We start from the raw sequence: 26,688 nt of genomic DNA, 5'->3' as shown, positions 1-26,688 counted from the left end.
TCATTTGAATCCTGGAGGTGCTATTAGATGCCCTTCTGGTGGGTTTGCTCTGCGGATAATGACTGGGTTGATCCACGTTGTCTTGAATGGCAACCAAAGCTACGGCATAACACCACTGAATTATGCCACCCAGGATAAGTGTTTTTAAGACTTTATTAGAACTTCAAACTTTGTAAAAATATATATTTTTTTATTATATTCTACACAGATGCAGTTCTTCAAGCTACACACTTTTATTTAACACACAAGTATTGTGGTGCCAATTTTAAGATAAAATTTCCTGCAGCACACGATGGGTGTGGGAGAAGTTGGACATTGGCCACAGGCATTATCACTATAGAATTTCAATCTCAAGTGAATCATTTAGTACTGTTTGTCTAAAGATTGTCATTTACACTTTTATCCTAGTTATGTTTCAGTATCCAGCAGCCTGTATAATGCTCTGTAAATATTCTAGGTTATTGATGTTACCTGGAGGTATTCATGTAAACATGAAGAGGTCATCTCAAGAAGAAAAGAGGTTCGAGAAAGTTGGTTACGGGAAACGATTGCTGGTCTGAATAAGACGGTAATCATTTATTATAAACCGTTACCTTTTTGGAAGCCACATAAGTTCAGATGTTATCATTGAGTAAAGGAATGAGATAACCTTATGTGAATATTTAGTTACAGCTAAAATAAGTGTTTATATTTATTGGCTTGGTAATGCACAGGCTCTCTATGTATTCATGTAGAACAATGGTTTATTTTAGCATTAGACTTTAATAGAGCAATATCACCAAAAGCCCAAATTTTTACAAAAGCTTGAAGAATATGCCCATGTGGTTACCAAGAAATAATAATAAGCATTAACAAGAGCCACTGTTATATGTACTGCACGGTAAACAGCTGCAACTCGGTGACAGTCTCCGGTTCAACTACAGTGACCAATAATCAATTCAAATAATTCTGGACCTATTCACTATATCCAGTTTGAGTAAGATGTATGGTAATTACATAACTCTATATAGAACTAGTCATTTGGACCAGTCATATGCCGGGTTCCACAAGCCCAGCCCTCAAACTGCTGTTACCTTTACTCTGAATGGCTGACGCTGTATGGTTCCTCTTATCTTCCCCTCACATCCGGCTTCGAACTTGTCCCAGCAGTGGGAGCTGATGGGCTAGGAAGGGGGTGGTGCAGCAACGCTTACACATCCAACAAACTTTGGTGACTACATCACCATGCCCCATCTCTTGGAGGACCCAGGGAGGCTCTCCATATGTGCTCAAGTGTTAGAACTCATTTTCAAGCTCTAACATGAACTTAGATGCCCCAGGTATCTAAGCTCATGTTATCAATACTTTGGGCATTACAATAATAAAAAAAGCAATAGAGTCCTTGTAATAGGCAGACAAAAATCCAAATTCATGAAAATCCATAATAAACATATGATCATGGATACTGGCCCTGTCCATACATTATACAAACTGCCTAGTCAGAATTCTGAACGCAAAATCTCCACCGGAGGTGTAAATGGATATGGTCACTTGTTCATACAATTCGGGTGGCAGCATTTTCTTGCCTGCTGTTGGCAGGTGCTGGATCTGTAAGTAAGTAATGCAATAGTGGGTGCCCTAGTAGTGTCATATGTTGTCATTTGGAAAAAAGATCTCAAACTTTGTAGCTAGCTGCATACCAGAGTCACTGTTAGGGCACAATTATGTAGCACTAAGCTGCCTGAGATACAATAACAGGGTGTCCCAAAACCCCAACAAATAAACAATATATAAAAAGAAGCTGGTATAGTGCCATAGACACTAAGAAGATAATGATATTAATACTTTCCTTTGTTAGTTTTGTTTCAGCAAAACTTACAAAGACAAGTATTTATACCATTAGCTTCTCTTAGTGTCTAGGGCACTACACCACCTTCTTTATATACAGGTTGAGTCTCCCATATACAAAATGCTTGGGACCAGGGGTATTTTGGCTATTGGAATATTCCGTATTTTGGAATATTTGCATAATATAATGAAAAATCTTAGGAAAGGGACCAAAATCTAAGCACAGTATGCTTTTATGTTCTATATACACCTTATACACACACCCTGCAGGTAACTTTATACAGTATTTTCAATAATTTTGTGGCTCAAACTGTGTACATACATGAAATTCATTTGTTTCATATATACCTTATACACAAAGCCTTAAACTGTATTTCGGAATATTCCATATTTCTGAATATTTGGATATGGGAGACTCAACCTGTATACTGTAAGTTTATCTGTTGGACATATTTGTTTGTATGTACACTTACAGGCCCCTCTTCATGTTCAGCTGCACATTAGTATATAGCAGAATAACAACAATAGGAAAAACACGTAAATACATAAAAACATGACAAGCTTGTTTGGAATATGATGTAAAGTTCAAAATCTTTTTACAACAGTGGTCCCATACACTGAAGGAGCATAAATATTCCAGCTTCGAAAGTTGACCTTATTTGGGTGAAGCACATTTCATTCTCATATAGACTTCATCTCGGGAATTTTAAGCATAACTAATGATTCCCGTCCATCCATTAATGTATGCACTATTTTGAACACATGACCCATTTTCTAATCTACTGTGCTGACCAATCATCTCACATGCTCCAGCTTGTCACATCTGGGTTGTTTGGTACATTTGCAAGGAGTTTATATTTGCAGCTATTTGATGCTTGTGCATGCCCCCTACCGTGTATCCGCAGGCCCAATAAGCCCGTAAGTCAAATTTGGCGAAAACAAGGACTGAGGTGGAATTAAAAAAGAAAAAGTGCCCCCTATGTTGCTTGCACTAAAAATACTAGGCAAATGTTCTATCAGAATCTCAGCACCCCTTGTCCCAGGCTCAGGAAAACTGCTGGCCACCTTTTATCGGATTTATTGCTTGTTGATTGTTTTTTGATCAGTAGGCAATAAATAACATTAAAGTAGTTAAGCGAAGGGAACATTGTGGCTCAAAAATAGGCACCGTTATCCTTAATGGGGAGTCCTTCTTTTATATTTATTTTACCTTTTTTCTTTGTTTTTGTTTTTTTCTTTATGTAGTAAAAAAAATGTATCTAGAAGGTGGAGTTGCTTTAATAAAGAGAGGCTGCACCCTGGTTTGAATAAATACACCCCCTCTTTAAAACTATAGTAGTCCTTTTATTTCTAGTTATCAAATCTTAATCGCCAAACTAAAACCACCAGTGTTTATGTAAATAAAAGTGAGCAGCTCTGCTAAAGAAATTCTGCGTTTCCAATATGCAGCATTTGGGGCGCACCCATATTTTTGAAAGTCACGAGTCTGATCATTGAAGTTAGGTCAGTCCTTCATTTATTGTTAGACATTTGTGGTCAGCAAACAAAAATCTATTTGCGTAAACAAAAGCATGTACAAATTTATTTTTTCCCAAGTAACCTTGATTCTTATTGGGTTTGATCCATAGAGGCAGCAATCCTTACCAGAACAGAGAAAGCAGGAACTTCTTGGGAGGATGATTGTAGAAATTGTGGAGTTTCTGTCTCCGAAGACGCCCAAACCTGGAGAGCTTGGTGGCCGAGTGTCCGGATCCCTAGCTTGGAGAGTGGCACGAGGAGAAAGTGATTTGAATGTAATTCAGCAATTTCATACCTATCACCCATCAGATATATACTGCCAGTAGATAACACATTTAGGGCCTTATTCAGAACCAGTCGCAAGCGCTGAGCGCTCGCAACCGGATCGATGTTTGCCCACTGGGCATGCGCACGTCGGAGCCGGCTCCAACGTGCGCATGTGCGATACCCGGCTAGCGATGGGCGCTCCGTCGCTACGGGTCTCGCACCAAAGGGGGCGAGCTGTCGATGGTGATTGACAGCTCGCCCCCCGTTTGGGAGGCGGGCAGGGGGGGTGGCCGGCCAAATGGAGGCGTTCCCAACGGTCGCTTGCCATTTGGGGGCGGCCCCACTGACATCAGCAATGATGTCAGTGGGGAGCTTCCTGCTCGATCAGAGGAGGGAACTCCCTGGGGCTTGAGCTTGTCGAGACCCAACCTTAGGGTCTCGTCGCAAGCCCCGATGGTCGCGATGGTCTTGACCATCACCCTGGTCGGTTGCTAAGCTGTGGGTGGTAACCCACAGCTTAGCTAACGACCAGGAGGCCGCACTAAAAAAAAGAAGCGGCCGTCCTCATTCAGAGAGAGCGATCACTTCTTGCGACCGCCTCAGAATGAGCGCCTTAGAGAGGTTCGCACATGGCAGATATAGACACGTGTGAGAAATAAGACATATAAAAATAAATACATTTTGGATAATGTGAAAAAATATCAATGTTATAAACTGTACAAATCTAAATCATAATCAAATGATTTCAAGCTACCATTACATTGGCTTTAGTTATAGTTTATACACCGCGAATATTGCAAGCACCAGGGGTGGATTTAGGGGTCAGGTCTCCCCTCCCTGCCCCATTACATCAATGCCAGCTCCACTGTGACGGACAACCACAGCAGCCCCTGCCTCATCCCCACCTCCTGCACCACAATTTGTTGCACCAAATTTATGGGCCTAATTGTGAGTATGCAGAGCATACTCACAATTAGGACCCAAGTGTGCACAGGTACAAGAAATACAGAATCATGCGCATTTCAATTGCATCTCCAGTTGTGAATGAAGGCGTGTAACTGGGTTATAACAGCGTTCTCAGGTCGGCAAAGTTCAGCATGCGTGTTTATGGAATTGTGGACTATGTAGGCATATCATTTGCATCAAGTATAGGCGGTTGCAAGTCCACATTGATGATGAGTATCAGTATAAGAGTACAAATAGGGAGACAATGGACCGTAAAGATAATTAATTTCAATTAATTTGCAAATTGTAACATGTTTAATACTTGTCTTTGTTTCTTTCAACTAGAGTAAGAGTGCCATATTTGTCCCCACCGAAAAGGAGAAAGCTGCCAAGCGCTTCCACCTTCAATATAACATTGTAGAGAATTGCTACACACGGGTCTCAAATAACAATGAGATGATTACCAGCTGGGAAAATGGAGTCTGGTTGTCCGAGTCTATATGTAGGAAAGTAGAAAATGACTGGAGAATGGTAAGTCCAGAAGACTAACACCAGTGACGTGATACAGTGTAAGATCATTCTGATTGGCTGTTTTATTCCCTTCACTGACCTGCATTGGAAATGGTGAATTTTAAGGCAAATAAACCTGTCTGATCCAGAAACCAACTGTTCTGAATGTTTTTATAGCTGAAACAAAAAAAAACTTTAAAGACAGAGATGTTGCAAGTTTACCGCATTTACACTCACATTCTATGCACGGAACTAAATGCTGATTATCTGTATGTCAAGTTATACGCATCTATGTGACCTCACCACCAATACACATACACCCAATACCTGGTATAAGTGATCCATCTTAAATCAGATGGATCTCTGCATACGCACAAGTCAGCATAGCCTGCAATTCCAACTGCATGCCCTCACTAAACTTAACCAAAGCGTGAACACCCCTTTGCTGCCCAGTTACACCCATTTGATTGCGACATAGATGCATACGGCTTGGAGTTACCAGTAGATGTGTGGCAACGGAGAATGCACAGTGCTAGAAATCGCACTATCCATCCACAAAACACACTTGTAACTCCGAATCAGCCTCATTTAGTACATTGCTGGGTTTAGGCAACAGCATTACTAGTTGGATGCAGTTTTGTTTAATATGGAGTTTCATTTGACAGCACAATCTTTGACGTGAGCCCCTCTTCTACTATTGTCTCTTAGCCTGTGACTTCCTGATTGCTTTCTTACCCCATCTCATATAATGACATTACCCCTGGTCAGACATCTTCGCCCCCATTTCATAGTTAGTGGACAGATCACTGCCTCTCACAAGAACAACATGCTCATCCTCTGAAATACTCAGTTGCTTTGAGCATTGTGGTGATGCGATTAAAACAGATTGTTATATTCCAGCCTATCTGACCTTAGCTAAAAACAGCTTTAAAAACAGTGATCTCAGCAATACTGGGTATTTGGAATCCTCTGCTTTCTCCACCAACAGTCTGGTGTTTGAGGTTATGTGACTGCTGAAAAGAACGTTCTACTATGACCCTGCTATTCCCTGTTTTCATTGTCCAACTTCAATTCATATGTGATACGTTTTGTAGGTTTATTTGGCACGCAGGGAAGAAACCTCATCAGCTAGAATTGCCTGGAAGTTTGAGTGTTCATCCATAGGACTGAGAGTGGAGAATATAAGTATTCGGACCACTAGTGAAACCTTCCACAGTGGCGAGATAAAATGGAAGCTGTATTCTTTAGAAACACAAGTAGAAGTTAATGCTGGTAAGTTGCACTGGCAATTTATTTTGACCATTTAAAAAAAATAAATAAAAAAAAATTCAGGGTTTTTAGACTAGAAAAAAAAAAGTGTTTATTTGAATAACTATTTTGAAAGAAAACCCTGTAAGTGTATAATGCAGGGCCATTTGAATAGAGGAGGGGGCCTGTGTGCAGTCTACATGTGGGTCCTCTCCCTCATGCCAGCACATGCGCTAATTAGACTCTGACGCTGTACCAGACCCTACTGTGCATGCACATATCTCCAGGAAAATGGTGCTGGCACCATATCCCCTGTGATTTATGTGATTTGGAAAAGGTAAAGTATAGTCTGTTTTTTGGGCTATGGATAGAATCCTAAAAGATTACAAATCTATTCCTACCCTCGCTGTGGATCTGAAACAGTTGAATATACGCCCATGTGCAGAATGTATCTTGTGTGCTTTTATACGTGTCATGTGATGTAACTGGGTGCACACAAGTACAGGTGATGCAGAGTTGTATTTACACTAACAACTCACCAGGTGAAATTGGGCAGTAATGGGACATTATCATGTGGGCCAAGCTCAGTAAGGATGTGTTGATGCAACTGCGGGCTATGCAGAGTTGGACATAAAGGTAAATATTTCCTGTTTCCAGTCATATCTTTTGCAGCTATTGTAGGGCTGGTGCAAGTGCAGTCATTGAATACAGTTTCTTCTTCGGGGTCCATTATGGTTGTAAGACCAGGCACCAAACAGTTAAATCTTTGGCTCCCAGAATGCCCTGGGTCCTCCTACATATGTACCCCGCTCCCAGCCATAGGACTTCAGTTTGGTGCGGCAGGATCAGACGCCCTTTGTAACGGGACTGCTCAGGCAGTCCTTAGCTTTTTATTTTATTTTGTTTTTTTTAGTTGGCAGTACCAAGCGTCTGTATCAAGACGCACATACTGCGACTCCATCTACCTCCGCCGGGCCGCAACATCAGTAATTGTGCTGGTGATTTCGGCGGGTTGTGGCTGAGCTTAGCTAGCAGCAATGCTGCGACCCGGACTGCACTCCATGCTCGGAGATGTCGGGTAAGGCGATTCCTCGCTTACGGGGAATAGCGCAGCGGTCCTTGTTTCTGGTGTCAGAGACGCACCAGAAGCCGCTGCTGTCAGGACCAGGGACTGTCCGCATCTGTTGGGGTGATGAGGCTGGATCTGGATCAAGGTATGAGAAATACTGCTCCTGTATTATTAATTTTCCTTCCAGCCGGCTGGGGAAATAAGAAAAACTCAACACACACTGTGATGAATTCAACTTGGCTCTCAGGCACATCCCCTTTGAGCTGTCTTTTATAAGTTCAGAAAACTGCTGTTACAAACATTTGCCAAAAATGGTTTAACAGAAAAGTATACATGATTGGTTAACAAGTACATAGGATGTGTCAGAGAGTCTTCACTTTGTCTTGTCTCCTTGAAATCCAAACTTAGTATCCTAATTTGGGAGCTGTCAGCTGTTCCTCTCTATCAGCTGCTAGTTCGATTTCATGATATTTCAGTGAAGGAAAAATGGCTTTTTCTCATAAGTACTGATGAATCTTATGCTTTAATAAACAAACTCTACAAATTATTATAGACCCTCACACGTCTTTACTACACCAGCCGGGGCTCTATAGTCTGATGCCGGGGATCGGCAGCAGACGCAAACTGTTGCCACGAGGCCAGCGTACCTGGCTGGTTAATGCATCTTAGGGGAGGTAGGCGCTCTTCCCCCGACCCAGTCCCTACGAAGGGTTTTGCGCCTATGGGTTGCTTCGCCTACCCTCCACGTGTATGAGATACTAATGGTCCACGCTTAGTGCGCCTGGTATCTGTTGGTCTCAGGAGGGTCTGGGTCAGTCTCCCTGTATACCTCTCCCTTGGTTAAGGTATACAGTGCTCTATGTCCTACCATTCCTTTGCGTTGCTGTAGCTGATTTGGAGCCGATTGTAATTCTATTACATGTGCATTGTATGTGACTGTTTGCTAGCTGCTGACTGATACTATTTTTTTTTTTTTTATTTCTGTCAGTTATAACGATCACTGTTATTTCTTTCTGAGTACTTCACATTCATTCATTGAGATTTTGTGAAGGCTGTCACATAACTTTGCGATTTTGCCTTTTATTTTGAGTATGTCAAAAGATAAAGGGAAACAGGAGGGGGAGCCACCTGTGCTGGATTCATGTAAATCATGTACGACTTATGTGTCCTTACAGGACATAAAGGAGGGTTTGTGTGTCGTCTGTTATAAAGAGCCACCTCACCAGTCCGGTTTCCTGTTGTTGGAGAAGAGCCATCTTGGAGCGTTTCTTTGTTCCAGGTTACTTCTGGGGAAGAGGATCATCCATCTATGGTGGATGTTACGACTTTGGTGAGGGCAGTTAAATCAGTCCTACATATTCAGGATGATGAACCTGCTCATAGTAAGAAGACTCCAATGTTTAATCACCACCGAAAGGTGGTCAAAAAGAAGTTTCCTGTGTCTGAACAACTCACTGAGCTTATTGAGGAGGCATGGAATAACAATGATAAGTGATTTTATGTAGATAAGAGAATAAAATCATTTATCCATTCCCACCTTCTGTATGTGCTAAGTGGGAGGTACCTCTTACTGTGGATGCTCATGTAACGCATTTAATCAGAAATGCTACATTGCCTATTCCATCAGCGTCTTCTCTGAGGGATTCCATAGATGTTAAGATTGAAGCCTGGCTTAAGGCAATATTTTCATCATCTGGAGCTGCTATAGCTGGAGCCTGGGTAGCCAAAGCTGTTGAAGAATGGATTGAGGCATTGGTAAACGCTCTACCAAATGCTACCAGAGAACAGATGATAAATATCTCCCACATACGGGAAGCGGCTTCCTATGTGGGAGGGGCTGCAGTGGATGCTGGAATTTTAGCTTTCAAGGCATCAGCAGCATCCATAGTAGCATGCAGGGCCCTTTGGTTAAGATCTTGGAAAGCTGATACAGGATCAAAGAGGGTGCTGAAAGTCTTACCTTTTCATGGAATGGTACTCTTTGGAGCAGAGTTGAACCTAATTACTACTCTGGCGGCTTCAAAGTCAGCGGGTCTGCCATCTACGTCAAAGAGTAGAGCTAGGCAGGTTTCTTTTCAGTCTTTTCGTCCTCAGGAAAGAGCTAAAGAACAGACTTTCTCTAGGCTGACTAGTTTTCTTAAGTCAAAGCGACAAACTAAGAGGTCTGGCCAGGCAAGACGTTCAGCATCTAAGCCGGACAACAAGCCCTCGGCCTGATGGAACAGGCATTCTCCTGGAGGATCCCAGGATGGGGGCCAACTTCTTCAGTTTGCGGATTATTGGCATCAAACAACTACATATACCTGGGTCCGAGAAGTGACCCTAACTTTCAGGAGACATTCCCACCAGAAATTTTTTGCCACAGAGCCTTCATCAGATGTGGATAAGGCCTTTGCTTTTCAGGAAGCCATTTACTTCCTGCTACAGGCAGGGGTAATAGTCCCAGTTCCTGTGTCCCAATAAGGGGTTATTACTTATATCTGTTTCTGGTCCAGAAGCCGAATGAGGCATATCGCCTTATACTGAATCTAAAAACCCTTAACAGGTTTATCCATGTTCCCAAATTCCGCATGACAACTCTCCGGGCAATTATTTTCGCTATGGAGCCGGGAGATTACATGGTTTTCCTGGATATTCAGGATGCATATCTGCATATTCCAATTATCCCATCCCACCAGCAATTTTTGCGGTTTGCTGTCCTTCAGCAACATTACCAATTTCAGGCTCTACCCTTTGGCCTTTCTGCGGCTCCCCGGGTATTTACCAAAATAATGTCAGTCATGACGGCTTATCTTAGGCGTCGATGGTCAGAATACTGCCATATCTGGACAACCTGATATTGGCACGGATTCCGGTGGTTTTGCAACATAATCTTCAACTGACTATAGCCTGCCTACAAAGGCACTGCTGGATCATCAATTGCAAGAAATCATCACTTTCTCCAACACAGCAGATAGTACATCTGGAAGCATTTCTAGATTCTCAGGCACAAAGGGTGTTTCTGCCAGAGGACAATATTGTGGCCTTATCAAAGTGGATACACATGCTGCTATGCAAGCGAAGAGTATGCATTCCGTCAGCAATGCAGGTGCTGGGATTGATGGTATTGACCTTCGACATGGTGGGGTATGCTCCGTTCCATTCCAGGCCTCTGCAAAGGTTGATTCTCTCCAGGTGGAACGGACAGCATAATTTAATATGGTCCCAGATGATCTTTCTCACTCCAGAGGTTAGTCACTCCCTCCTGTCGTGGTTAAAAAAGGAGCATCTAAACAAAGGGCACCTGTTCTGGATTACAAATTGGGTGCTTCTCACCATGGACGACAGTCTACGCGGATGGGGGGCAGTGACAGGTCATCACACCTTTCAGGGGAAATGGACAAATATAGAAAGTCTTTTGACAATAAACATTCTGGAACTGCGAGCAGTATACAAAGCAATTGTCAGGGCACAGGACCTGTTCCAGATCCAGTCCGACAACGTGACTACAGTGGTCTACCTCAATCATCAGGGAGGCACAAGAAGTTATGCGGCCATAAAGGAAGTGACAAGGGTTCTCATTTGGGCAGAATGTCATCTTCCGGCCATCTCGGCAATATTCATTCCGGGAGTACTCAATTGGGAAGCAGACTTCCTAAGTCACCAGGACATACACACTGGAGAGTGGTCTTTCAGCTCCTGGTAAAAAAAATGGGGTCTACCAGAGATAGATCTTATGGCATCACGCCACAACCACAAGGTACCCAGGTATGGGGCCAGGTCCAGAGACTCATCAGCAGTCTTCGTGGATGCACTGACAGTAAGATGGGACTACAAGTCGGCGTATCTCTTTCCTCCAATTTCCCTGCTCCTAAGAGTTCTCAGGAAATTCAAGCAGGAAGGCGGAATAGTAGTACTGGAGGCTCTGGCTTGGCCCAGACGTCATTGGTTTACCACCGACATACAGAATCTGCCGGTAGAAAATCCGTATCCTCTTCTCTGTGACAGGATCTGCTAACACAGGGTCCCTGCCGACATCCGGACTTGCCCCGTCTGGCTTTGATGGCGTGGCTATTGAATCTTCCATCTTAAAAGCAAAGGGATTTTCCAGTTCTGTAATTCAAATGATGCTTCAAGCAAGGAAGCCTGCTTCTGCCCGCATCTATTACAGAGTTTGTCATTCTTTTGGTCAGTGGTGTTCTCATAAGGAATATGATCCTAAGGTATTCAGAATTTCCAGAATACTGGCTTTTCTGCAGGCAGGGTTAGACAATGGTTTCCGCCTGGCCACTTTGAGATTGCAGATTTCTGCACTGTCAGTCTGGTTTCAGAAGAAGATTGCTTCATTACCAGATGTTCGAATTTTTTTTTCCAAGGAGTTCTGCGAGTTCAGCCTCCTTTTGTTCCAACGTTAGCACCATGGGATTTGTCTATAGTTCTTAAGGGGTTACAAGCTTCCCCATCTGAACCTTTAGACTCTGTAGATTTGAAGTGGTTGACAGTAAAGACACTTGTTTTTTTTTCTTGCTATATCTTCTGCTCGCAGAGTCTCAGATTTTGCAGCGCTCTCTTGTCGCTCTCCATTTTGATTTGTGTCCCGTTTTCATGTAAATGAAGAAATTGTTGTTCCAGGGAGGCTTCACAGCATATGCGAGCGGCCAAAAAGATGGTCGCGATGGTCAAGGCCATCGCGACCATCGGGCTTGCGACGAGACCCTGCGGTAGGGTCTCGGTGACCGCAAGCCCTGGAGTGATTTTGGCTCTATCAGAGCCCAAATCACTCCCACTGACATCACTAGTGATGTCAGTGGGGCCGGACCCAGACGGTAGGCGTTCCCATGGGAACGCTTCCGTCTGGCAGCCACACCTCCGGTACGCCAACCAAAGGGGGCGTGCTGTCAATCAACATCGCCAGCACGCCCCCTTTCGTGCGAGACCCGGAGCAACGGCTTCCCCGTCGCTAGCCGGGTCTCGCGCATGCGCACGACGGAGCAGCCTCCGTCGTGCGCATGCGCACTAGGGCACCATCGACCCCGCTTGCGAGCTGGTCTGAATCAGGCCCTCTCTCCTTCCTGCAGGCAGGGTTAGATATGGGCCTCAGTCTGTTTTCTCTTAAGGTACAGGCTTCTGCCCTCTCTATTTACACAAAAGGATTGCTGTCCACTCTTTTTGTTTGTACTCTATAGCATCATCAAATGGGCCTGCTTCCAAGCAAACAATAGCCCGTTGGATTAAGGCTTTGGTGAATATGCCTGTGCCAGAGTCGGTGTTGGCACACTCTACCTGATTGGTGGGGACCTCCTGGACAGCTCGTTGTGCTTCAGGGTAGCGGCTTCGCAAAGCTGCAGCGTGGTCCTCAGTGCACACTTTTATCAAGTTCTACTGTTTTGACACCTTAGTGGAGAGCTTTAGGACATCCCCAACTACAACAACCCAAGCAAAAGCCAGAAGCGTAAGGGTGGGCGTCCAGTGTCCCCCATGGTTATGGTTATTACCTGATAAATTTCTCTGATTTTGTGGAGGACACTGGACGCCCACCCTTAAGCTCCTGGCTTTTGCTTGGGTTTATGTTTTGGATTGTGGTGTTCCAGGCCCACTGACCCAGTTTTCATTGTTTTGAGTGTGCCTGGTTATCCTATTTTTCTTTGGACTTTGCTAGTGACAACTGACTGCCCTGGGTAGGGGGCGGGATATATGGGAGGAGCCTGTGCTGTCTGAACTTAACTATTAGTGCCCAGACTCTGCCAGCATACCCAGTGTCTCCTGTGGAATCAGAAAAATTTTATCAAAGAACCAAGATCCCATTTTTTGTCTGAAACAAACTAAATTGACTTTCCAAATCAATGTATATGGACATTTTGGGGTCAGTCCATTTATACGTGGGCGGAGTCTGCCTTCCGGGCTGGACTCGGTGTATTTTTGTATGCAGGCCTACGCGGCTGCGAACAAAACGCCACAAGTCCGGAGGTAACGTAAGTGCAGCATATAGCCGCAGCATCCAACTGAATTGAATTGATCCCTTTGTGTCAGCTTTCATTTCATTTTCAACTGTTCCTATACTATCAATGGGCATCTCCCAGAATGCAAATATCACTATCACTGCTGGACAGGAATGCGGTCACACAAGTACATTTCTGTTTTGAAAAACATATTAGCAATGCCAGAGTCTAAAGCGCATGTGCAATATCTTTAAAAATATGGCATCAGTCACATTTGTTTGGTGATTTATCCAGAAATATGGCAATGTATATATTGCCAAAGAAATCACCGGAAAGGCTCGGACGTCCACAAGGTAAATAAATGCAGTGGGTGCAGGCTGTGATGTCTGGGCCCACCTTTACTTAGGGGCCCGTATGAATCGTACATCCTGCACCCACTATAGAGTCACCGACCTGCCTATAATTTATGTAAATTATGTTTTGGCATTGAGAGTATATTATCTAACTATTGTTGTCTTTCAGATAAGAACCTTTATTCTTATACAGAGTTTGCAAATGCATCGGAAGTTGTATTGGAAGCTGAACTAAGCGGTGGGGAAGGGAGTGCTGCATGGCAACATACACAATTATTTCGGGAGAGCCTAACCGAAAGCGGCAACTCTTTGGAAGTTATTATAACTCTTAAGGATCCTTAGGAATTTTATTATTTTTTTAATGATTTGTTTGATATGAACTAATACTTCTTTTGGAAATATTAAGTATATTAGTTGGTATGATTGAGATATTCTGGGTTTTACATGACAATTTACCTTTCCATAGTTATTTTACTATTTTCACAAATTGAAACACTAGCTTGTTTTGATGCCGATTTATTTTAGATTTTGCCATCAGAACAGGACCCATATTCTGAATTGATGAATATTTTTAAAAATATAAAATTTTAATGTTTTAAAAATGATTACTTTTTTTTTTTTTCTTTTAAACCAAGGTCTGACTTTTAATTGACAGAGAAAGAATTAAGTAACAATTCTATATCCCCAAGCAGCTGGCAACAATGACAGATACCAGGTTTTGTCGGTTATATAAGGTTTGGAGCCGTTTCATATGTAGATTACCATTCTACCATCCTCCTCTGGCAATCTGTGGCTATCTACGTATTGTGAAATTCAGTTGCCAGGCTGAGACTTTTAGTTACGCAAAAGTTAGGGTCTCACCTTGCCTACCTCCTCCTACTTTAGTTTCCATACATCATGTAATTTGTATTTCAAATGTACGTAAATGTAAAATAACCAGGAGATAAACATAGTAATTTAAAATCCATTGAAGTTTTTTATTTGTTTTATTATAACAATACATTGCTGTCTTTTTCAACACTGTCCAGGGCCACAGATCATCATGTTCCAGTCTATTTCCCAATGGAAGTAGATGATGCTGACTGCTATATTAGAATAAACTGAATGGATATATACATTGTCTTGCATATTTAAATAAATCAACTATATTTCTACAGTCTGTGCATGGTCTGTATTTAAGTGTCAATAAAATGTTACCTAAAGTAATTAATGATCTCATTCTTAGAATAGCATATACCCTCTTAACAGGCAGATTTTTATATTGTATGTATATCTAATGTGCATTTGCAGTGCTGAAGTCACATGCTAATTTAAAGTGTACATGAGGATGTAGTCTATCCTCTAAAAATATTATTGATCTCAAGGCACCTTGTGTGTAGGTTATGGTTGTACATTAATGTTTTGGCCAAATTGTTTTTACTATTGTTTATCAGAAATGTCTAGAACGTAAATCTAATTCTGCTGTTATCCAGCCTCCCGGTGGTAGAGGAACAGATATAGCAGTTACAACAGGCAAATAAAAAATTGTGATTGGTCAGGCCTAATAACTAATGGCAACGTGCCCACTGTAATGCAAGTCTTTGACAAAGTTTTTTGGATGAAACACATTGCACATGATATTAGCTTGCACATGCGAACACAACTGCAAACTAAAAAACGGCTTTTGGTGATCAACAAGGAGTGCAAAGAACTGCATAGTAAATAACCACGTCACCTCCCACCTCCCAAGTGGCGATTCACCACGTGTAATACAATTGTCTTTTACAGATGTGTTCTCATAAACTGTTGCTCAAGTCTCTACAAATAGCCGTGCGCCTTTCGTGCATCTTTTTTAAACTGAAAATACGTCTTGGTCGCAATATTATGCAACTGAGACACACCAGGAGACTGCACTGATTAATTTGTTATGCAACATTTGTATAACTGTGTGCGACTGAGTCTGAATCTGTGTACGAAGTGCAAAGATGCCACTACTTTTTTTTTCACGCTAAGTTCCATTGTGCTTCATTTACAGACTCTGTCGCACAAAGACATGCAAGTGTCGCATATCAGTGCAGACTCCTGGTGTGTCCTAGTCACATTGCGCTAGGCTGTGTCAAAGTATTCTCTATTAGGGACTCATATGAACAAGTCTGCTCTCCATTAAACAACACCAAGATTTGAGAGTCTCTAGCTTCCAGGAGATGTCCTCGCCGCTTGCACGCTACCCTTGCCTGTGCCATACACCTGCTTGATTGCAGCCACTACCAGCTATACCGCATGTAGGTTCATGATCCTATATTTCGTGTGCACATGCTGCCGAGCACTAAAGCTGGGTACACGCAACGATGTGTTTACCGAGCGATGCAACCCCCTCGCCAACGGGTTGAGATATCGGGTGGCCAATATTAGACGATCCAGTGCTTGTCTGCCCCCGCCACTTTCCGCTGCATGGGGTTGTCAGTTGCATGTACAGATGTGTACACATACATCTAGCCTCTTTGCGCGTTAAACAGCCCTTCTAGTCGCGCCATGCCATGGGTGACTCTGTAGCCCTGTGCGTCTTTTCATGCGACTTTTTACCTGCCAGTATGTTTTTTTTTCGCACAGCACTGAATAGAATGCACTAGCAGCTTCTGTTGATTAAAATATGCGGCATGACTATATTCTGTGTGCAACTGTGGTCGTATCTGTATGAGAAACGCTACGTTACAGTATCACAACAGCTGACACTGTTACGTAGTATTTTGCATGCAGATACACCCGCAGTCGCACACAGAATATAGGCATGCTGCATATCATTTTAATCAGTAGAAGCTGCTTGTGCGTCCTGTTCACAGCACTGTGCGATAGTCGCACTGGAAGGTAAAAAGTTGCATGAAAAGACGCACGGGGCTACCAAATCATGCTACGGCATGGCGCGACTAGCAGGGCTGTTTAACACAAAGAGGCTAGATGTATGTGGACACATCTGTACATGCATTGTGCAAAAAAAGACGCACTTGAATGTAAAAAGTCGCATGAAAAGATGCACAGGGCTACAGAGTCACACCATGGTATGGTGCGACTAGAAGGGCTGTTTAATGCGCAAAGAGGCTACATGTATGTGGACACATCTGTACATGCGACTAACAACCCCATGCAGCGGGATGCGGCAGGGGCCGACATATCGGGCAGTCGAGCACAGGATTGTCTAGTACTGGCCACCCAATATATCGCTGTGCAAATTAGACGCACTGGAAGGTAAAAAGACACACAAAATGACGTTTGGTGCTACTGATTCACAGGGAGCTCACGCGTTGTGTAATGCGACTTGTAGTGCACGGAGGATAGATGTATGTGGACACATCTGTAAGGCCAACCTGACAATGCAGCTGACAACATCATGGGAGCGCTTGCCGGATGATATAAAGCGCACACACCAGATGATTTTAAACGATGGATCATTCCGATGCGTCTACTGTGTACGTACCATAACAGTTTGTGTGTGTCCTATCTTAATAACTTAACTCGCAGAAATCTTTAAAAAAAAAAAAAAAAACATTCCAGAACTGGACCTTTTTGTTATAATCAAGTTTTATGTAAAAAAAAATATGTATATTTTAAACAAATTTTTAATTTTCACAAGGTCTGTCTTGGCTCCTGAATGCATGCGCTGTGGGTTCCCAGTGCAGAGATAAGTATGGGATCCCGTGGGCAGGATGGAGTGGAGCTGGGGAGGGGGGGGGCAGGGCAGTCAGCCTAGGGTGGGTGGGGGAAAGAGGGGGTGTGGAACAGAGAGGGGGCGGGTGGACTAAGGTGAGCCGGCTTGTGTGTGTATAATACTTATATACTCATATACTAGAAAAGGGTCCCGGCCTATGGCCTGGTCAATCCCCATCCACCCCTGTAAAATTGTGACTCATGTATAATGTGTCCATATACTTAAGTTTCTGATGTTGCATTTTAAGTTGCACATATCTTAACACACATGCAGCTTTATATCTATATTTAAATGTTCACTGAAAAAAGTCATCAATATGGAAACTTGCAACAAGGTAATGGGATGTGCAGATACCTCTTTAAATGCATTTGTTAAAGGTACTCTAGAACAAAAATTAGACCTCCCTCTATAATTTGCATCTCCATGTCCCTGCTGAAATTACTTTGTATGTGAACGACCAAGTCACCTCTCCAAGTGATAGTAGGCACAAGTGTAAGATAGTTTCAGCTCAAAATGGGGCTTATATTGTGAACATTAGCAGTGAGGTCAATGAATGGGGAGGCACTGGCTAGTATCAGAGCCAGATTTACTCACACATATATGAACCTGCCCCAATTGCACTGATCTCCCCCCTCACACAGATTCCCCATAGCAAAGATCCTCTCACATATCTCTCACTAGCACAAAAGATTTCCCCCCCACACACACATCTTCACATAGCAGCGGACCCTCCTCACCTTTTTCTACTTTGTGTGTTTCCTCTGTCTCCATATTCCAATTTCCATCCCTCCTCAGTGATGCTGCTGCTGCTTAGCTCCGATGCCTTGAGTATTTCCTGGACTGTCACCTGATTGTCAGGTGTCCATCAGAACTCAAGGCAGGCCCCCTTACAGCTAGGCATGCCTCCATTAGCTCTTTTTATCTTTGTTTTATTGGCTGTTTCGTGTCCCAGCTCCAGGTAGTGTCTGGCTATCAGAGGTAAGGCTGAGCTCTTACTGTCTCATTTCTAGACTCTCCCTGTATTTCCAGGTAGTGCTGTAATTTTTATAGGAAAAACTCACCAAAATTATCAGAATACAAAAAAGATATTTCTAAGTTATAAATATCTTCTCTGTATTATTCTAATAATTTTTATAGTCAAAACTCTGCAATCTGACAGGGAGTATGACACCCTGACTGCACGTCCCTGATTAGCAGTGCAGCTAATTTTATGCTAACCGCATCTCTAAGGCTCATGAGATGACATTACCTATACCCAGCAATAGGAGACCTGCAAAGCTAGAGATTCTTTGCATGATGCCTGTGTCCAGTGGCTGCACATTTTATTGGAGACCTTTGCCGACAACATTGGGCTGTTGGTGAGGGGGAATTTCCTCTGCATATAAGTGGGAGTTTCTCATTTTAATTCTCTGGTGATAAATATGCTGGATAACTTTATATGAATACAGTGTGATCTATAAGTATATACAGAATGCTGATTGTATGGGCTGCTGCAGTACCTATTCAGCCTTTTTGATACACCAGTACTATATTTTTTTAGTCAATGTGCTACAGACTTTTTCTCCCCAGTGTACTAACCGTTAAACAGATGATATAAGTGTGAGCACAGCAGGAGCTGCAGATGATTACCATGATAATGTTAGTTGAGCTAGGTAACAAAACTTCTCTAGCTATGCTTCTTACAAGGTTGAAGGGTGAGAGTTTAGAAAATGTGAGAGTTTTGCAGTAAACTCACATTGGTTGAGTTTAATCTTCAAAATGGGAAAACATCTGGATTAGAGTTTAAAAAGTGTGAGCGTTTACTGCTAAACTGACATTTTCTAATCCCTCAACCTATTACATTTGGCTCTTAAACTGGGCATCCACTACACAATTTTCTGTCAGATATCTGTCCAATCTGGCTGGTTGGAATGAAAACCTGGGAATGTATGGGAGCAAATGACGTCGATCATGTGGTTTTAAACACTGAAAAAAAAGGGCCAAAAAAAAGTTTAAATTTGTGTGTTTTAACCAATTTGTCTGAACAACCATTTTTTGCTATTTTTTAGTGTTTGTGAGCAAATGGACGATTGTCATTTGCCCCCATACATTACCAGGTTTTCATTCCAACCAGACAGATAATTGTATAGTGTATGCCCAGCTTATGTTTCTTGTTGGCTTTTCTGCCTTTTAAGGTGCATTTGATTAGAGCGTTTTATTTTGTTCAAACTTCATCTCCTGCTTGTACAGGGTGCATTCAGTTGGTTTCATTAATGAGAAGACTTCCTGTGACAGGGGCAGTGGTAGTATGTAAGGAAGGGAAAGGACATGTTTGGGAGGCCACTGATTGAATTAAATAGTAAGGTACAAGTCCCCCCCCACTGTATTGGCTTGAGGCTCCACTAAAATTTGATGCAGGGAGATTTTGGTGTTACATACTACTCTATGTAATACAAAGTGAATACATGTACTGTGTTGTAGGAGGCAGTAGTATTCTGCAGGGACGGATTAAGGACTCTGCACCAGGGCCAAGGAGAGTTAACTGCTCCTATAAATAGAATGTTATCCTTCTATAATTTTAATATTGACGTTTATAGGATTTTGCTGGAAACTGTACCTTCCTTGTATTGATGATTTATGCAAGCTAAAAAGGAGTGTTATGGTAAGACTTATCCTTGTTAACTCTCTTTCTTCGAAGTCCATAGGGTCCACAAGGAGACAGTGGGGTGTAGGTGATACTTGGAGGACTGGACACCAACAGCAAGGCTTTTTTTTTCCTGTCCCAGGATGCTCCGGTCCTTCCTCCTATACCCCGCCCACAGCCTGAGTGCAACTCAGTTTTGTTAACAAGCCCAAGGCAGGAGCAGGATAGCAGAGAAGGAAGACTGGTACACTGAAGAATCACACTCTCAAACAGAAAAGGAAGTGACCAAGAGAAGAAATCCATAGAAGCCAGGTGCGTCAGGGCGGGTGCCCTGTGGACTCTATGGACTTCAAAGAAAGAGTTAAAAGGTAAGTTTTACCATAACTCATGTTCTTCAGGGTCCATAGGACTCCACAGAGAGACATTGGGGATGTCCCAAAGCAGTTGCTCAAGGGTGGGAACGCTCCTGCGCTGATAGAACCCTACGCCCAAAGGAAGCATCCTGAGAGGCAAATGAATCAAAGGCATAGAACCTAAGAAATGTGTAAACAGAAGACCACGTGACCGCCTTGCATAGTTGTTCGGCAGATGCACCACGGCAGGCTGCCCACGAGGGACCCACAGAGCGAGTAGAATGAGCAGATATTGTAGCCGGCACAGGAAGGCTAGTCTGAGTGTAAGCCTTTGAGATAGTCATGCAAAGCCATTTGACCAGAGTTTGTTTGTTAGCTGGCCATCCCTTCTTGTGGAATCCATATAGGATGAAGAGGGAGTCAGATTTCCTGATGGAACTAGTTCGGTCCACGTAGATCTTCACAGCACAGACCATATCCAAAGAGGCCTCACCTGCCGAGAAGTCTGGTGATTTAAAGGCCAGAAACACAAATTTCTTAATTGAGGTGGAAACGAGAGAAGGAACCCAGGGCGTGTTCGAAGAACAGCCCTGTCTGGATGAATGATTAGAAATGGAGAGCGACAGGAAAACGCCCATAAATCAGATACCCTACGGGCAGATGCTATAGCCAGAAGAAAGTCTTCGCAGTGAGCCATTTGACATCTACTGAATCCAGGGGTTCGAATGGAGGTTCCTGAAATGCATGGAGAACCACTAACAAATCCCCCGGACCCACAGGAGGGACAAAGGGAGGTTGCGTACGTAGAACACCTTGCAAGAAGGTGTGAACATCCGATTGAGGAGCAATTCTGCACTGGAACCAGATGGACAGAGCAGAGACATGCACTTTCAGAGAGGCTAGGCTGAGTCCGAGATCCAATCGAGTTTGAAGAAAGGCAAGGATTCTAGAAACCGTAAACCTGGTTTCTAAAAGCCACACTATGTATGCCACACTCTGTGATAAATCCTGGCAAAGGCCGGTTTACGCGCTCTAAGCATGGTCTGGACCACAGAGCTGGAAAACCCTTTAAACCTTAGGCGGGAAGTCTCAAGAGCCAAGCGGTTAAAGACAGACGGGCCAGGTCCGGATGTAGACAGGGATCCAGAGACAAAAGGTCTGGTCATAGAGGAAGTTGCAGAGGAACGTCTATGGAGAGACTTTGAAAATCGGAGTACCAATGGCATCTGGGCCAAGACGGAGCTACCAACAGGACCATGCCCCCTTCTAGCTTGAACTTCCGAAGAACTCGAGGCAGGAGACCGGAGGAAAGAGATGCCAAATGGAAGGTCCACTTCACAGATAATGCATCCACAAAGGCTGGGTCAGGGTCCCTTGTCCTGGCCCCATACACTGAAAGCTTGTTGTGTTGTGAGGCCATGAGTTCCATGTTCGGTAGACCCCTTTTGTCCACCAGGAGTTATGACTTATAGAGTGAGAGACCACTCCCCTGTATGCACGTCGTGGCGGCTGAGGAAATCCTCCTCCCGATTGAGAATCCCCGGGATTAACTCTGTGGAGATGGCTGGGAGATGGCGTCTGGCCCATGTGAGAATGCAGGACACTTCTGCCATTGCTGATGGACTTTGAGTGCCTCCTTGGTGACTGAGGTAGGCCACTGCCGTGGCATTGTTGGACTGTACTTGTACAGGCTTGCCCTGAAGAATATCCTGAGCCAGAGTGAGGGCTTAATAAATGGCTCGGAGTTCCTGGACGTTGATATGGTTAGACCGCCCCGGCTGGAGTCCAGCATCCTTGGAAGGAGTGCTGTCCGGTCACTACGCCCCACCTGTGGAGGCTTGCATCCGTTGTGAAGAGTGCCTAGTCCAGGATCCAAAAGGAGCGACCCTTGTTTAGGTGGGACATCTGTAGCCACCAGGATAGGGACAGGCGAACCTCCGGAGAGAGGCCCATCATCTGGAATCTGAGGAGATGAGGCAGCCCGTTCCACCTGGAGAGGATCAGGTGTTGTAGGGGCCTGGAGTGAAATTGAGCGAACTCCACCATGTCGAAGGTGGACACCATGAATCCCAAGGTCTGCATTGCAGAGTGAATTGACACTCGGCGCTCAGTGCTGTAATACAGAGATTTTGTCTGCTGTCAGGAAGTTTCTCTGAGCCTGAGGGGGCGATTCAAATGTTTTTTTGGCCGTGATAATTAATGAGCACCTAGTTTGCTATTCAATTGATCTGGCGCTCATTAATTATCGCCCTCTTCACCGCCTAAAAGACTAGGTTTAGCCGTCTAAAACGGCTATACCAGTCTTAGTTTCTGGTTAGGGCGTGCTATCTGCAGTTAGCGCGCCCTAACCAGGGTGTTTCAGGCACATTTCTGCTCACGCACTCCTGATTGCGTGGAGAAATGACAGCGCCGGCAGCTATCGCGCCCTGACAGAGCAACAACTGAATTGCTCTGTCGGGCGTCTTAAAAAAAAAAAACACCGGCAGAACATTTGAATCGCCCCCTGAGAGTCCAGGAAGGCACCCAGATGTACCATTGTTTGAGAACGGGTAAGGGAAGACTTTTTCCAGTTTATCAGCCAACCGTGTGTTTGTAGAAAGGCAATGGTTACTTGTAGATGGCAGTGACTTATTTATGAGGAGCTTGCAAAGAGCAAGAGATCGTCCAAGTATAGGAGCAGTTTGATCCCCTGACGCGAAGATAGGCCGCCATAATTGCTGTGATCTTGGTATTGTTGATGAGAAGGTGTTATATGTACATGTAGGTAAGCGCCTTTGATGTCAAGACACCATAAAATCCTCAAGTTCCATAGCTAGGATAATAGAGCGGAGGGTTTCCATACAAAATCTGGGCACCTTGATAAATTTGTTCAGAGATTTGAGGTTGATGATAGGCTGATGAGACCCATTGGGCTTCTGAACGAGGAAAAGGGCAGAATAATAGCCCTTGCCCCGTTGTGAGGAGGGGACTCAAATTATTATTCCAGAATTCAGTAAGGACTAAATGGCTTTTTGGAGCAGCGGGGGTTTTGGTTGGTCCGATGGAGGTCCGGTGCAAAATAACTGCTGGGGGGTCGCCTCAGGAAGGAGAGGGCGTGTCTGTGGCACACCACTTCTCTTACCAAGGCAACTGACTTGGTTTGATGCCACAATTGGGCGAATTGAAGAAGTCTGCCTCCCACCCTGGGAGCCCCCAGGGAGAGGCCCACCCCGTCAGGCTGTAGGCTTGTACTCAGATTTGGCAAGGGGACGTCTAGTAGCCCAGGTCTGTTAGGCTTTGTGTTATATGCAGAGGGCAAGAATGCCGTCTTGGAAGCTGCCATGGTAGTCACAATTTTATCTTAATTTCGGGCCAAACAGGATATCTTCAGAATAAGGGAAAGATTCCAGAGCCGCCTTAGAATCAGAATCTGTTTTTCAGGAACTGAGCCAGACAATACGGCGGGCCACTAACAAAATGGCAGATATCCTGGAGGCTGAAGAGCCATATACATAGCTGCTTCACCTAAATAGGAGGCTGCATCTCTAATGTGATATATAGGACAGCTGTTCCTTCGAAGCATCAGGGGGAAATGTCTCTTCCAGGGCCTCTGCCCAACTCTCAATGGCTTTTGCCACCCAGGCTGTAGCCCTAGCAGGATGCTTTATAGCTCCTGTAAGAGAGTATATAAATTTATGACAAGCATCTATCCATCTATCTGTAGTTTCCTTCAAGGAGGTTGCCGTATGTATGGGTAAGGTAGCATTCTTAACCAGACGAGTTACGTGAGAATCCACTGCTGGGGTAACTTCCCAATTAGTGCAATCAGTGGCATTGAGAGGGTAAAAGGAACTTAAACGTTTTGGTACCCGAAACCTTTTACCGGGCATATTCCATGCCTTGCTTATGTAATCAGATAGATCAGGGGTCTTCAAACTTGGCCCACCAGATGCTGTGGAACTACACATCCCAGCATGCACTGCACATAGTTTTAGCATGCTGTTATAACAAAAAGGTGGCAGTGCATGCTGGGATGTGTAGTTCCACAGCAGCTGGAGGGCCAAGTTTGAAGACCCCTGAGATAGATGGTCAGAGTAAGGAAACTCTGGTAAAACTACCTTTTTTGTTTAAGCAGTGGCTGTTTTGTCTTAGGCGCAGGTTCCGCCTCTTTTATTTGTAGAATAGACTTAACAGCTCTCACCAATGCAGGTATATTTAATTTAGAGGGTGGCTCCTTGTTTCCTGATAAGGAGTCAGGGAGGTCTGCATCTTCTGCCTCCCCAGAGGATAACTGGGTAGACTAGGAAGATAGGACAGCATGCTTAGTAGGTTTACTAGGTAAAGGCTTTTCCTTTTGCAGCATTTGGTAAAAAACCGTAGAGGTTGTCGCCAAACTTTGTACTGATGTGGAAAGTACAACTACCCATGGGGGAGGCAAAGGATTTGCAGGGAGTGGCCATCCCATAGGGGGAGCTACCACAGGGACCGCTAGGTGGTCCGCAATTTTTGCCAGTGCCTGTGAAAAGGCAGCCCAAGGTGGGTCCTGAGGAGGAGACAGCGGGGCTGAGGGGCTCGGGGCGTTATAGCAATTAGTACAGAGACCATCCTGAATGAGGTCCTCTGGAGCTAAGCCCGCTGAGCAGGACTTGCAAGACACCGGAGTGGAGCAGCTGCATCAGCCTGCTTGTTATTCTTACCTCTACCAGCCATAGTCACTGGGATAATGGAATATAGAAACTGACTCGGTTCAGTGTGAAATATGGCACAGTGTAGTGAGCAACCGCGCTATATAGTATGTGGTAGCGCTCCCAAATCTATGGGAGATGTGAGGTACAATAAACCCCCTATACCATAGTATGTCAGGGTATAGTAGAATAAAGGGAAAGGTATAAGCTTGACAGTAAAAATCAGCACAAGTCGCATACAAACGCAGAAAAACACTGTATATATCTGCAATGGGCACTGAATCAACTACACAGACCGCAGTGGCTGGTAGGATATAGTGCTGTATAGCCTTGCCCTTAGGAGAGGTATACAGGGAGACTGGACCCAGCGTTCCCAGAGATCTGCTTGCCGAAAATGGCTGCCGCGCATCTCTTAGTGGTTAGAGGGTGGAGGGCGAGGGAGGAGCAGCTCAGGGCACAGCAAGACCGCAGTGGAATGGCGCCCTGAGCTGGGGGAGCACATTTTCCCCTGGCTGACGTTAACCACCGGGTCCCCTGGCCTGTACAATATGCCTCTGTGCCAGTATAATATATGCCCCGGTGGTATAGTAGAGTTGTGAGCGCACCAGTGTCCACATCCGTGCCTCCGGTCTGTCTTTTGAGACCGGGGGCAAGACTGCATAAAGATGTGAGTCCCCGCAAGCGAGGATCCGCCTTACCTTTTCCCTGGATTCCGGGCTGCAGTCTGGGGTCCGGGGAGCCTGCTAGCTAGTCCCCTCAGAGCCCCGCCGGGAGTACCTAGCCAAGGGCTGGTGTCACAGCGCAGCGGAGGGGTGATGGAGCAGCGGTGCAGACGTCCAAGGGATTGTCTCATGTGGGAACAGTATGAAGGTCCGGCAGTGGAATACCGGCACAAGTGAAGTAAACTATCTATACCTAACCCACTCCCCATCCCATCCCCCCCCCCCCCCCCCCCCCCCCCCCCCCAAACCCTCCCTTAGCACACACTCTCCCTGTTTACGATGTGGTGGAGGCACCAAATCTCTTTCTGGCACAAGGCACCAATATGTCTAGTTACGGCTCTGATCTATTTTACTGTCATCCTATTGCCCATTATCTTACTATTAAGATCTCATTCATGTACATTTTTACCCAAAAGTTCATTTACTCACCATCACAGTCTTCTGTGGCCAGCACTATTCCCCCTGCTCTGTCTACTATTCTACAATTGTTCTACTGTCCATCCTCTTACTTTTATATTCTCATGCTGTACTTTTGTACTTTACCCTAACGTTCTATTACCAATCAGTGTCCTACGGCCAGCACTGTTCCCTGCTCTATCATGTATTCTACAATTGTTCTACTGTCCATTCTCTTACTATTATGTTCTCATGTTATACTGTCCGCTCATAATCTAACATTCTATAACTCATCATTAGTGTCATCTGGCCAGTACTATTCCCTACTCCATCACTTATTCTACCATCATTCTATTGGCTGTTCTATATTATGTTCTCATGCTGTGTTGTCCATTTTTCTCATGACCTTCAATACTCACCATCACTATCTACTGTGGCCAGCACTACTCTACTCTACCATCATTCTGTTGGCTGTTCTCTATTATGTTCTCATGCTGTGCTGTCCGCTCTCACCCTAACGTTCTATAGACTATTACCCATCATCACTATTATCTGCTCTATCACCTATTCTACCATCCATACTCTTACCATTA

The 26,688-nt window shown here is 44.3% G+C and overlaps 1 protein-coding gene across 2 annotated transcripts in view; it reads left to right on the top strand.

Annotated features, from left to right (window-relative positions):
* NGLY1 (N-glycanase 1) overlaps positions 1–14,809 on the top strand; it is a 40,518-nt gene extending 25,709 nt beyond the window's left edge. Inside the window, exons 8-12 of one of the 2 annotated variants that reach the window (XM_088462740.1) lie at positions 458–568; positions 3,456–3,620; positions 4,903–5,088; positions 6,162–6,339; positions 13,825–14,809. In XM_088462740.1, the coding sequence (XP_088318866.1) occupies positions 458–568; positions 3,456–3,620; positions 4,903–5,088; positions 6,162–6,339; positions 13,825–13,997 (813 nt within the window). In that variant the 3' untranslated portion in view covers positions 13,998–14,809. The remainder of the gene's footprint in view (positions 1–457; positions 569–3,455; positions 3,621–4,902; positions 5,089–6,161; positions 6,340–13,824) is intronic. The other variant, XM_088462741.1, reaches the window with a different exon arrangement.
* The last annotated feature ends 11,879 nt before the right edge of the window (positions 14,810–26,688 follow it).

Source organism: Taudactylus pleione, unplaced genomic scaffold, assembly GCF_031769625.1.
Source record: "Taudactylus pleione unplaced genomic scaffold, aTauple2 ptg000053l, whole genome shotgun sequence".
NCBI classification, from domain to species: Eukaryota; Metazoa; Chordata; class Amphibia; order Anura; family Myobatrachidae; genus Taudactylus; species Taudactylus pleione.
The sequence above is the reverse complement of the archived record's forward strand: the minus strand, read 5'-3'. Positions and strand labels throughout refer to the sequence as shown.